Source organism: Nicotiana sylvestris, chromosome 7 (genome assembly GCF_000393655.2).
Source record: "Nicotiana sylvestris chromosome 7, ASM39365v2, whole genome shotgun sequence".
NCBI lineage: Eukaryota > Viridiplantae > Streptophyta > Magnoliopsida > Solanales > Solanaceae > Nicotiana > Nicotiana sylvestris.
Genome location: NC_091063.1, coordinates 18,273,203 through 18,287,310, shown reverse-complemented (window position 1 = coordinate 18,287,310; position 14,108 = coordinate 18,273,203). Strand labels below are relative to the sequence as shown.

The following is a 14,108-nucleotide window of genomic DNA, read 5'->3' as shown; positions in this document are numbered from 1 at the left end:
TGCCCGGACCCGATTAAGAACACGACGTTGTTCGACTAATCCTATGTAAGCAAAATAGCTACCAAAAATAAGACTAATATTTAAACAAAACTATATCTTTTTTTTAATATTTTTCAAGATTAAAATAGCTACGAAATATTAATAAAACTATTTTTTTTTGTAATTTTCGTTTTTTATATAAAGATATAATATAAAGTAATATTTTTGTATTTTTTCAAAATTATAATGACTACAAAACATTGATAGAATTATATATTTTTTTGTAATTTTCGAATTTATATAAAGTACCAAAATAAAGTACAATTTTTTGTATTTTTTAAATTTATGAGAAATACATAAACTAAAATTTATATATATATTTTTGTAATTTTCTTTTTGCAATGAAATAAAGTAAAATAGTCAAAATAGTTATATTAGACCTAAATTCACATATTCACGCAAAAAATGTGAAAATTCTCGGGGAGAGTCAAAAATCAGGTGTCTACAGTCACATTAATCAGGAACATATCAACCACCTTTTCTTCCACTGTCCTACAATAACACACATCTGACAACATTTGGGGCTGACATGGTTTACCACAACCATCACCACATCCTCTCCACCATCGGAATGGTTAAGGCAACTTATAACATTAAGCTGAACAAAATTCACTACAATATTAATTTTACAACTTTTATCACTTACACATTGTGGAACATCTGAATTTCGCGTAACAATCGAAACTTTAATAATAGCACACACAAATTACACATCAAATTAATTACTCAACAAGCTTTGGAATATACGTACCTAGCCACCAACATGGTAACTCCCAGAATATCCAAAATAATACCTATCAAGTGGTTGCCTCCAAAACACAATTCATTCAAATTAAATACTGATGGGGTAGTATCACCACACGCTCATAAAGCAGGTATAGGAGGGCTAATACGTGACGCGAATGGAAACTGGATCATAAGCTTCGCAGGAAATTTGGACACGACAAGCACAATAAATATAGAACTTAGGGCATACGAGGTAATAACACTACTCGAAAAGGATAACACAGCATATACTAATATACTCGCTGATTGCAGGCACCTCATGGACCACATGCCTAGTGTTACAATTGCACATACCTACAGGGAGGGAAACGAGGTGGCTGATTGCTTGGCAAAAGCAGACTGCAACATGGAAGCTGCAACCAATTTTACTATTCTTGAAGAGCCACCAAATTTTGTAAAATAACTTTTGGACATAGATCAGGCAGGAACATTTCGTTATCGAAAATCTACATACGAACCATCGAGCCATGCTGTGAATTTGGACCAACCCACTTTTGATGATACGCAACAACGCACAAGCACACATGCACTCGTTGGGAATGAAGAAACTGTTCATTTATTTTATAGCAATGTTTGTAATACTATAAATACAACTAACTCTACCGTAGATGTCCAGGCATCGACCTCTTTATAGTATTCTTATTTTGTTTTAATTAATGCAATATTAACTTTCTAACCATAAAAAAGAAAAAAAAGGTGGGGAAAAAAGAGGCCACCCTAGTAAGTCTTTAGCCGCTGCCACATTTTAAAAATTTGTGCAAGTCTCTACTTCAGATTCTCGTTTCAAGTTTCAAATCTTCTACTGAAGTAGTGGGACTATATTTAGCCTTCGCCATTAGAAGAAACTCGCAAGCACGAATAAGCTCTCTCTCTCTCTCTCTCCTCCTATAAACCCTTAAAAAATCCTACTCTCACTCTTTAAATCAAAATGTTCTCTCCAGGAACTAAGAGATCAAATTTCACCGCTCGCAAGAGTAAACCTACTACTGTTACTGACTCACCGGTGACGCCGTTGACGGAGAATAGAAGGACGGCTGAAAATGACAATTCTGTCCCTAATCGCCCTACCACTGGTACTCCTGCTCCCTGGGCTTCCCGTCTTTCTGTTCTAGCCAGGTAACACGCACACACTCTCAAATTCCATACTTATATATAAATTTTACGTTGTGTATTTGTATAGATAAAGTGAACTACTGTTGATGTTCATTTTATTAGGAATTGCTACTTGTTACTCGAAATTTTTATATCTAGTTTATGTATATTGTATATCGTGAAATTGCTTTTTTAATTCCTCCCGCTACCTGCTACATTGTGTATATGTGTAAATAAACTGAACTACTGTTAATGTTCATTTTATTAGGTGTTGCTACTTGTTACTCGGAATTTACATTTCTAGATTACGTATATTGTGGATCGTGAAGTTGCTATTTAGTTCCACCAGCTACCAGCTAAATTGTGCATATGTCTAAATAAAGTGAACTACTGTTAATGTTCATTTTTTAGGTTTTGCTACTTGTTACTCAAAATTTACATTTCTAGTTTATGTATATTGTAGATTGTGAAATTGCTTTTTAATTCCTCTGGCTACCTGACTATCTCCCACTAGTATAGGTACTGGTAACTCTACCCACCAAGGCTTTGGCAGATGGGAAGAATTTACCAAGTGTTTTTTTGCCTCCAATTGCATATGCAATTCCATAATTAGCTAAATGTTATTGTTTGTTTTCATTAATTTTTCTAAATTTTTTCTCTTCATTTACTGTCGCGGTTGTTTTCAGATAATGCATACATCTTCTCAGTTGTTCAATTTGCTGTTTTACTGACCAACACTTGTATTCCCTGTGTACTGTATGTGAAGTAAAAGGGAGTGGTTCTACATTCGCTAACTAGTTCATTTGACTAACCTATACCCTACTAGATCAAAATATTATAGTGTCAAATGTTGCCTATTTTATTTGTATTTGTCATTAGTTGATTGTTCGCAGGGGATAAAAGTCGTAGAAGTATATTTGAATGGAAACTGATTAAGATGGTGTTTGATTGTTAATTGTCATAGAATTCCGCCTGCGAAGAAGAGTGATAAAGGCGAAGAGACTGATCCAATTCAGCCTGTCTATGTAGGAGAATTCCCACAAGTCCTACGTGATGAACAGGCAGTTTTTCTTCAGAAACATGCTCCTGGTTGGTGAATGTGCTGATACTTTTATCTTGTATGCTTAAACTTTTCGTCAGTACTGCTAAAGGAAATTAGTTATTCTTAGTTGTGTCCCCTTTTTCCATAATTAAGATAGAGTTATAAATTCCACCATTCCAGTGCTTTGAGTACCTGCTATACAATGAAATGTTATCTTCTCGAGTGATTGATTTTGTGATTGCACATGTCTTTTTGTTAAGGTAATGCATCCATCTCCGGTGGAATGGATAAGGAAACTTCCTTAGCATGGATTATATGTGGAAACAAACTCTTTATCTGGAGTTACTTATCGCCAGCAGCTTCTAGGAACTGCATTGTTCTTGATCTTCCTTCTACAATGTTCGGAAATGAAAATGTTGGAAAATCTTCTAATGATTGGTTAGTTTGTCTCATCAATTGGAATACGAGTACCAATAAAGTTGTTCCACAGTGCACTTCTGCTGGTATTATTGCATGTAATCGGAAAACTCGTAATCTCATATACTGGCGAGATATCTACTCTCCAGCTCGGAATGAACCAGTAGTTAGTTTCCCTGAGGAGTCTGAGGTAAGTTTTTCTACTTCTGATGTGAAGGGCACCCCGACCAAGTCACATCAGAAGAATAAACCTGGGAGCAGTGTAACTCGTTCAAATTCTCTCAACTGTCTGATTGCTTGTGCTGTCCCTGAGACCCAACACAGTCATGCCTCTGTTGCTCTTGCTTGTAGTTCTAATGGCGAACTTTGGCAATATATCTGCAGCCCCAGTGGAATTCAGCGCAGAAAGATTTATCAGGACATGTTAAGTAAGAGCTCTCAAGGAAATGATGGTGGGCAATTCTTTGGAGGCAGGGGCTACCCTAGGTCACTGGTTTGGCAGTCTCTGTCCCAGTCCGCGGACAAGTCCGACAGGCAGTTTCTTTTATTGACAGATCATGAAATACAATGTTTTTCTATTGAACTTTCTGCCTCTTTCAATGTTTCTAAGATCTGGACTCATGAAATTGTTGGCACTGATGGTGACCTGGGTATCCAGAAAGATTTGGCTGGGCAGAAGCGAATCTGGCCTCTGGATTTGCAGATTGATAATGATGGCAAGGTTATTACTATTCTCATCGCGATCTTTTGCAAGGACCGTGTCACCAGTTCAAGCTACACTGAGTATTCACTTCTAACCATGCAATATAAATCTGGGGTGAATGTCTCTTCCGAATTTGTGCAGCCACATGAAAGGATTTTAGAGAAAAAGGCTCCTATCCAAGTGATAATTCCTAAAGCTAGAGTTGAGGACGAAGAGTTTTTGTTCTCTATGAGATTGAAGGTTGGGGGTAAGCCAGCTGGTTCAGTGATCATACTTTCTGGTGATGGCACTGCAACTGTCTCGCATTACTGGAGAAACTCTACCCGGCTTTATCAATTTGATCTACCATATGATGCTGGAAGAGTTCTTGATGCTTCAGTTTTCCCTTCTTCAGATGATGGCGAGGATGGAGCTTGGGCTGTACTAACTGAAAAAGCTGGGGTATGGGCTATTCCTGAAAAGGCGGTTTTACTTGGTGGAGTTGAACCACCGGAGAGAAGTTTGTCACGTAAAGGAAGCTCTAATGAGAGGTCATCGCTGGAAGAGAGGAAAAACCTATCTTTTGCGGGTAATGTTGCTCCAAGAAGGGCGACTTCAGAAGCATGGGATGCTGGAGATAGACAAAGGCCAGGTCTTACTGGAATTGCACGTCGAAATGCTCAAGATGAAGAATCTGAAGCTTTACTAAATCAACTTTTCCATGATTTTCTTTTATCTGGGCATGCGGATGGTGCTTTCGATAAGTTGAAGACCTCAGGGGCATTTGAAAGAGAGGGGGAAACAAATGTATTTGCGAGGACAAGCAAATCAATTGTGGATACCCTCGCAAAACATTGGACAACCACCAGGGGTGCTGAGATTGTGGTTTCGTCTGTCGTGTCCTCGCAACTTCTTGAAAAGCAGCAGAAGCATAAAAGATTCCTTCAGTTCCTTGCTTTATCCAAGTGTCATGAAGAACTATGTTCTAGACAGAGTATGACCTCTTCGCCATATTATGTTTTGCTTCTTCCTCTTAGGCCTCCCAATGTGGTAGAACAATGTGTGTGTTTGGCATGGGTGAAGTCATTGTCCCTGGAAAATAATTTCCTCTAAAACGTATTCCGGCATTTGTTTTGTGAGTGAAAAATATTTTCCAGAACAAATATGTATTTGAAGTTAATAATAATATTATCAGTGTGTTCTGATGAAATTTTGCATACTAATGATTAATAATGTCTAAGCATAAGCAGTGTTGTCAAAGGTGCGCTTAAAGCGCGCTTAATCCCTGAAGTGAGGCTCAAAACATGTTGAGCGCTTCACCTCGCTTTGTGGGTGCTTCAGTGTAGCATCAAGGCTCTAAGGCATACTTTTCCTTTCCAATGCGTGTGATCCTGAAAAGGCAACACTAAACAATTGATATTTCACTTTATCGTAAAAAAAATTCAATTTCTTTGTCCATATATTTGTTTTTTATGCTTATAATTATTGGTATTGGACTGCATATACATATTTTTACTTTTTCTCCAATTGCGCCCTTTTTCATTAAAGCCCACGCTTTATTTGCTCTTTGCGCTTAAAGCCCCAATGAACCTTAGAGCTTTTTTGTGCTTTTTGCCTTTGATAACACTGAGCATAAGTTGGACAAGTAATTTGAAATTTAAAGTTATACGGAAAATGACTTCTGTCTATAAGTGATGGAAGTCATTTTCCACATTTTGATGGAATATATTTTCCTTGGGAGATTTTTTTTGGTAACCAAGCACCTGAAAGAGTATTCCGCATGGAAAGCATTTTCTAGAAAAAAATGACTTGCGCCATACCAAACGCACCCTAAGTTTGACATGATTTATTGCATGTAGAATTAGCTACAAAGAGATTCCAGTTTTAACACTTAGTATGCTTTTCATTTGGTTGGTATGGCTGAGTTCCTTATCAAGGAAAGCCCATTCCAGCCGTGCCTTGGCAAGGCCTTCCCAGAATTAGTAAAAAGGCCCTTCTCATAATTGTACTCGTATATCTTGGAGATTCAAGAAGATAGAACTCCTCAGTCATGGAATCAAACGCATTGCAACTGCAAAATATAAGCTTGTTTGAAATTATTTTAATCTAGTTAATGGAAATGGTTTCAGTAAAATTTGTGCCAATAGATAGTTCCATTTGAATTTGGTCATAGCGACTGGAAAAACATGCTTTTGTATTATTACGAATGAGAATTTTATGTATATAAAGATGGATATGTGTCATTTTGGTTTTTAGACGAGGGTTTTAGTCATAAGCAATGCTTTTTGCTACACTGAAAGCAGTTTTTACAATATGAAATTGCAATTTTGTACTGGGAACTGAACAAGGGGATAGGAGTGAAGCTTCTTAGTAATTCCATTAGAATCTCGTTCTCCGCACTGCGCACTACATTCTACGCGAGTGAGCAGATTGGACTCATAGGTTAAATGTTATTGGCAGCTTCCTTTAGAACTAAATTTGAATGAAATGATAATGGAGGTGAATATAAATTTTTGAAAAAGGAAAAAGATGTTTGACTTGAAAAGTCATGATCCAGTCTCCAATTACTATACATCCTTGTAAGTTATGGCTGCATTACCTGGTTTTCTGCAAAAGTAGGTTTGAAGGCCTGAAATGTTCAAATTGATGCTGACAATTGGCAATCTTTACTGGCAGTTAAAGCATTGAACTTCCCAGCAAGCAGAGGTCTTGATACTCTTTTAGTAGTCCTTGTCACTCATCTTTTCATGCCATCACTGGATCCGGTTCTCCTGCCATTACTACTCATGAATGGCTGGTCAAATTTTTTTAATATGTGAAACTAAAATAAGTGGAAAATTGATTTTTCATTTCTTGTTTGATGGCTCTTAGAGATCACAGGTTCTGAAAAAGCCAGTCAGACTACCTAGCTTCCAATTGTCCTTGAATGATCTAAGTTAGATGATCAATTGCAGTCTTTTTTGCTACTATTGGTAAGTAGGTATTGCAAGGATGCCATTCGCTAGTCTTAAGTCATAAGTTAATGTCTGCAAAAGCATATTGTCCACTGCTTCTATGTGCTCCTGATATGCTAATGGATTTTGTTCTCCTAGAAACCATCAGTCCTAAGAGTTTTAAATTCTGTGCCAGGGCATGCTTTGCAAATTATCATGGAACATGGTGAAAGGCTTGCCTGCATGATTCAATTGAGGGAGCTGCAGAACATGCTCAATCAGAACCGTGCCTCAGGAGCTGGGTCTTTTTCAACTACTGAGATGTCGGTTTCGGGTTCCCTGTGGGATGTCATCCAGTTAGTTGGCGAAAGAGCTCGTCGAAGAACAGTTCTTTTGATGGATAGAGACAATGCTGAAGTTTTCTACAGTAAGGTCTCAGATCTTGAAGAATTTTTCTATTGCTTAGAGAGAGACCTAGATTATGTTATCAGTGAAAAGATGACAGTTGCTGTTCTCTTCCAAAGAACATGTGAACTCTCAAGTGCCTGTGTGACTTTGCTTCGCACAGCCATGACTTACAGAAATGAAAATGACCTTTGGTATCCTCCGTCTGAGGGCTTGACACCATGGACTTGTCAAGAAAAGGTGCGGAATGGGCTCTGGAGCCTTGCATATTTTATGCTTCAACTGGTGAAGGAAAATAATTCCCTGGATGATACCAAAATATTAGATTTTCATTCACACCTTGAAGTGCTATCTGATGTATTATTGGAAGCATATTCTGGTGCTGTAAGTGCAAAAGTTGAGCGTGGCGAAGGACACAAAAGTCTGTTAGATGAGTATTGTAATAGAAGAGATGCACTCTTGGACTGCCTTTACCAGCATGTCAAAGACTTAGTTGAAGGCAAACTGCAGGTAGATCTCTCTTTACCTCTTATTCAATTCTCGTCGAATGTTTGATTTATGTACAAGAAGATATCCCCCGCCCCCTCAAAAAAAAGGTTTTTTTTTCTCCCCTATACTTGTCTTGTAGTGTTCATACATGTAATAAAAGGAGTTACCTAAGGATAAGAAATTCTGGAAAAGGAATATAGCGTGAAGTCTTATCCCAGACATTGTTTTTGCTCAAACATATTCATCCATGCAGCATTCGGGTGAAGGATCTGAGGAGCAAAAGTTGGAGATTTTTGGAAAGCTTTCCTCAGGCTTGTTGACTATTGCAAAAAGACACGAAGGTTACAAAACTCTATGGAGTATATGCTGCGATCTCAACAATACTGAACTTCTTAAAAATCTTATGGTAAAGACTTATGTGTTCTGCATGTGTTTTGCTTCTTTAGATGTTTGCCTATTTCTGTATAATAAGCCTTTTCTTGTGCAGCATGACAGCATGGGACCTAAACGAGGCTTTAGTTACTTCGTGTTTCAACAACTATATGACAACAAACAGTTTTCTAAGCTAATGAGACTTGGGGAGGAGTTTCAGGAAGAACTAGCAATATTTTTAAAACAGCATCAGGATCTCCTTTGGCTTCACGAGATATTCCTTCGTCAATTTTCTGAAGCTTCTGAAACTCTACATGTTTTGTCTCTTTCATCGGATGATAGCTCTGCTATGGATGATGGAACCTATTCATTTGACACCATCATAGAAACAAGTTTGGTGGAAAGAAAGCGGTTTTTGAATCTCTCGAAGATAGCTGCATTGGCAGGTATTCTTCCCTTTGACTTTGTAATTGTGAGCACAAAAGTTAGGTAAGACTGGATTTAAATCGATGCAAGGTCAATATCAGTTGAGGTTGGTGCTTTTTCCAAGTTAGTGTGGGAGGACAAGAATTGAAAACAAACATCATTGTGTTTTTTTTTTGATGACCGAGAAATCCGTCTGGGGCCGATCAAACATCATTGTGTTTTATCCCCAATACATTGACATCTTTATGAAACTTGATCCTTTAAAATAATTTGTAAGCAAAGTAGTAGTGGAATGACTTGGACCGGAATAAGGCGGAATGGTTATAACGGACTCATTTCACAATTTCGTTTGAGATTGAGGTGTAGTGTTTGTTTGAGACTCGGTAATAATCTCTAAAGCTTATGAAGTTTACACAACTCATCTTAAGCTTTCTCAGTAAAGAACAGCACCACAATTCAGCAGGTGGAGAGTGTTTTTCAGGAATTACCTTGACTCAGGAAGTTCATTTTCTTCCTTTTACATTATCTACATCTATCTGTGATTAATGTTCTCTTTCCTGAGGGAGGAATATATGGACAGCCGTAAGCATTGGTATTGAAAAATAAAGAAATTGAGAAAATTTTGTGAAGTTTGCTATTTTTTTTTGAAAAAAGTGTGCCAAATAGTAAAAATGGATGATAAATTACCTTATATCAGTTGATTCCAGACTGTTTATAATTATTTGAGCTTGTTGACATTCTTCATCTTCTTCATTTTCCATGTCTTTTGGACTTTTAACCTTTAGAATTCAACAAATTTCATGTTTCCAGTTTATTATTTTTGTATTGCTTCTATACTATTTACTGATGACAACTTGCATTTACTTCATCTCTTGGCAGGAAGAAGTACTAATTTTGAAACAAAGGTGAAGCGCATAGAGGCTGATTTGAAGATTCTGAGCTTGCAGGTATCATTTTAATTTTGTTGCTTATTTGGTTATTGGAGCTGAGGATTTCTGTCACCTCAGTATAAATTGCTCTTTTGTGAACATAACTTGTCGCACAGTGATAACATTACAGATTATTAGGAAAATAGTGATAATACTAGCAGTGCGTACTCAAATTCTATCTTAATATGGTCCATTCATCTCTTAATATGGATATGGATTTGTGTTGTATGGTCTGCTGTTGTCTGCCATGATTTAGTTGCAGACCTGTTATAATCTTTTGTTATGTCAGACTTGGTATTGTGGCTGCCTACGTATTAATCCACAATTAATAGTTGTTGGGGACTCTAGTTGTAACAAATACTTCCAAAACTCTAAATGTGAGGCAAAGAGTAGGCATGTTCCCGTAGTTATGGAAGTAGAGGAAGAAGATCGCAGGCTAATGTCTGGTAATAATGTGAAAATAAAAGACTCTTCTTTGAAATATTCATTGAAATTAATTGAGGTAAAAGTCTGGACAGAATACGGAATTTATGTATTTGCTGACTTCAGAAGTACCACACCTTGTGAAACTAGAAGCAGCCAGAGACAGCTTTTCTAGAAGAAACAAATGAAAAACTACTAGGATATTAGACAGAGAGGTTTCTTTTAATTCAGTGCCCCAACCTAGCTAATGTAACCAGTCAGTACCCGCTTTCCCTTTTTGATATTGCTTTCTAGTTTTTTTTCATTTAATGGTCCACTTGGCCCTTGTGGCAAGGGATCTCTGATAGATGAATATCCTCTCTCTGGTCTGCTCTGCTCTTATTGTCAAATTTACTTCTCTTGCAGGAAGAAATAATGAAACTCCTCTCGGATGATGAAAGCCAAAATATTCGCCAGCGGCTTCTTCCCCCGATGGACCTTATTGAATTGTGCCTTAAAATTCAAAATAGGGAGCTTTCTTTGAGAGTTTTTGATGTTTTTGCTTGGACCAGCTCCTCTTTTATCAAGTCTAATGCAAGCCTCTTGGAGGACTGCTGGAGAAATGCCTCCAATCAGGACGACTGGGAGAGACTGTATCAAGCATCTGTAGATGAGGGGTGGAGTGATGAGGAGACTTTGAGCATTCTAAAAGACACCATTCTTTTCCAGGCTTCGAATAGGTGCTATGGCCCCAAAGCGGAAACTTTTGAGGGCAATTTCCAGGAAGTGCTGCCGCTGAGACTAGAAAATTCTGAGCATGCGAATTTAAAGAACATGGGATCCTCTGTGGAGAATACCCTGATGCAGCACAAGGATTACCCTGATGCTGGAAAGTTGATGCTCACAGCAGTTATGCTTGGAAGCGTTCACTCCGATACTATTAGTATTATGGAAGAGGAGGGACCTACCCCAATGGAGTGATTGTTCTAGTAATCTGAATGATTGTGGGAAATATATGATCTAACCTGCATAACTGTAGTGTTCTTTTGCTGGTTGAGCAGCTTGAGCTGCAGCTTTAACACCAATTGATGATATTGTATATGGCGGTCATGTTTCCTAATCAGTTCCAACTGCTAAATCTATATAGGGTGAGTGCTTAGCAGTAGAATGCTTTATGAGTAGTGTCTGGACATTTGGGTGCTTTTAAGAGTTCTTAGCAGGAGAAATTTTTCCTTGTAAATTTAGTTAAAACGTGCTTGAGAATGACAACTTTTTAGTCAGGCATATGAGTGTAGAGAGTTTTTATTGAGAGTCTCTCCGAAGAAGAAAACAAAGCAGTGCATCTTCTATAGATTGAGTCTTGTTTGTACGTTGTTTCATTGTTGCAGAAAAAGAGTGCATTTCTTGTTTGTCCATTGAGTACAACAGAAGATTTAACTTGACGTGATTCATGCTTTACACTTGATAGGAGGCGTAATTGGTTTCTTAGTTAATTAGTGAAAAAGGACGACTATCATTTAACTTTTTTGTTCAAAATGAGACTTCAATTAATTTGTTGAGATATAAAAGGGCTATTCCTATATTCGAATCATCTTAAAGGCCGGATAGAAAATGTACTTTATCCATTCTAATTTATGTGAACCTATTTTTATTTTAGTCTGTTTAAAAAAGAATGGTGCCTTTAAATTTGGAAACAATTCACTTCAACTTCCCTAAATGAAATGTTTTTATAGTCACATAAATGCTATGGCAGGGTCAAAGACATAAGTTTCAAAAGCTTTAAAGCCACACAAATGACTTATCTACTTTGCTATTTCCTACATATCTGCCATATCGTTATTTCTCTTTGATTGTGATTTCCCTGCATTGGGGCACTGCAATATGTGGTTCCGCACGTTCTATCAGTTGTCCGTTTATTTTCAATACTAATCGTGAAATCGATGCAACTTCATTGAATGAACTAGTGCCTATATCTTTCTAGGCTCCTGGATTCTCTGCCCCAACTTGACACCTAGTTTAGAATCATTCTTTTCTAAGTACATAAAGATATGTTTAAAAGATAAAGAGGAATTTTCAAAAATTACTATAGTTAAGTGGCTATTAAGGTGCTATAGCTACAATATCAAGTTAGAAGTCTTTTAAAGTAGAGATTAATTTAAACACCTCAGTGACTGGCTGCCAGCATATCTAAAGCTGAAGAAAATCTCACCCAACAGATGTTCGCAAAGCCACGTGGCAGAACAAAGGCCTCTATCTGGTTTGGAAGAATCACAAGGGAAATCCCAAAACAAAGCAAGAACCAATTAGCAGCTGCTGAGGTGTCATCTTGTAATCCTGAAAATCCATTAATTTTGCATAAATAGCCCCCACCTTACTTCTTCCCTTCATATCAAACTCAACAGAAAAGAAAAAAAGAAGCTTCTTTAGTTCACCAATTAAAAAAATGGCCACTTCTGCAATTCAACAATCTGCATTTGTTGGCCGGACAGTGGCTAAATCACAAAATGAGCTTGTTAGGAAAATTGGCAGCTTTGGCGGAGGCCGTGCTACCATGAGACGTACTGTTAAAAGTGCTCCTCAAAGCATCTGGTATTGCTTTTATTTCAAATTTATTTATACATTTATACCTTTTTCTTATTTTTATATAAATCCATGAAGAATTAACTCAAATAGCCCGTGAATGTATAATATATACATAATTTATGTACTATATGTATATAATTATGTATATAATTAAAAAAGTAAACAATTAATATGGCCGGTTATTTGTGTAAAGATCCCTGAATCCATTGTGTGTAACCATACCTGTCCTTTGATTAAATAGGTATGGAGAAGACCGTCCAAAGTATTTGGGCCCATTCTCTGAGCAAACTCCATCTTACCTTACTGGTGAATTTCCTGGTGACTACGGATGGGACACTGCTGGACTCTCAGCTGACCCAGAGACATTCGCCAGAAACCGTGAACTTGAGGTGATCCACTGCCGTTGGGCCATGCTTGGTGCATTGGGTTGTGTCTTCCCTGAAATTCTTTCAAAGAACGGTGTTAAATTCGGTGAAGCCGTTTGGTTCAAGGCAGGAGCCCAAATCTTTTCAGAAGGTGGACTCGACTACCTCGGCAACCCAAACCTCGTCCATGCCCAGAGCATCCTCGCCATTTGGGCTTGCCAAGTTGTCCTAATGGGCTTGATTGAAGGATACAGGGTTGGTGGAGGCCCACTTGGTGAAGGTCTTGACAAGATCTACCCAGGAGGTGCCTTCGACCCACTTGGCCTTGCTGATGATCCCGAGGCTTTTGCTGAGTTGAAGGTTAAGGAAATCAAGAACGGACGATTGGCAATGTTTTCAATGTTCGGATTCTTTGTTCAGGCTATTGTTACAGGAAAAGGCCCAATCGAGAACCTTTACGACCACATTAATGACCCAGTCGCCAACAATGCTTGGGCTTTTGCCACCAACTTTGTACCCGGAAAGTGAAATGTTTAGTCTGTGTTATCTTGCTTGTAAAAGATTGGGCTGTTTAACTTGCTGATGTTTATGCAGAAAATAGTGAATATTTCAGTGGTCTTTTATCATTTTGTTAAGAGCTCATTAAATTCTACTAAAGTTCAGATTATAACTTTGTGCTTACTGAACTGTCCGTCCACATAATGATCCAATTTAAACAAAAAACAATTACTCCATACTTTGCTAAAATAACTAATGTACAATCATGTTTTTCTTTTCCCTGGTAGAAACAATCATCCTATTTCCAGACTGATAAACGAATAATAGATAAAGGGCAGTCCAGTGCGCTATGCTTCCGCTATATGCAGGGTCTGAGGATGGGCCGGACCACAAGGGTCTATTGTATAAAGTCTTACCTTGCATTTCTATAAAAGGCTATTTTCCATGGTTCGAACTGTAACCTCCTGGTCACATGGCAACAACTTTATCTGTTACACTAAGGCTCCCCGAAAAAAGAATAATATTAAAGAAAAAATGGATCAATATCATTTTGAGCTAACATGGACAGTACCAGTGGCAGAATAAGCTTGTTTCATAAAACTTGAGTACACATATTCATGCCAAGGTCAAACATTAGCCTGGAAACGG

General features: G+C 37.7%; 2 protein-coding genes across 2 annotated transcripts; both read left to right on the top strand.

Moving 5' to 3' along the window:
• Positions 1 to 1,526: 1,526 nt before the first annotated feature.
• Positions 1,527 to 11,157, top strand: LOC104239479 (nuclear pore complex protein NUP133). The gene is made up of 8 exons (XM_009794114.2): positions 1,527 to 1,941; positions 2,882 to 3,006; positions 3,220 to 5,052; positions 7,188 to 7,906; positions 8,139 to 8,291; positions 8,373 to 8,703; positions 9,563 to 9,630; positions 10,441 to 11,157. The coding sequence occupies exons 1-8, from the start codon at positions 1,754 to 1,756 to the stop codon at positions 10,993 to 10,995; spliced, it is 3,972 nt and encodes a 1,323-aa protein (XP_009792416.1). The 5' UTR covers positions 1,527 to 1,753; the 3' UTR covers positions 10,996 to 11,157.
• Positions 11,158 to 12,150: 993 nt separating this feature from the next.
• LOC104239478 (chlorophyll a-b binding protein 37, chloroplastic-like) lies at positions 12,151 to 13,588 on the top strand. Its single transcript, XM_009794113.2, has 2 exons — positions 12,151 to 12,603; positions 12,839 to 13,588. The coding sequence occupies exons 1-2, from the start codon at positions 12,458 to 12,460 to the stop codon at positions 13,488 to 13,490; spliced, it is 798 nt and encodes a 265-aa protein (XP_009792415.1). The 5' UTR covers positions 12,151 to 12,457; the 3' UTR covers positions 13,491 to 13,588.
• The last annotated feature ends 520 nt before the right edge of the window (positions 13,589 to 14,108 follow it).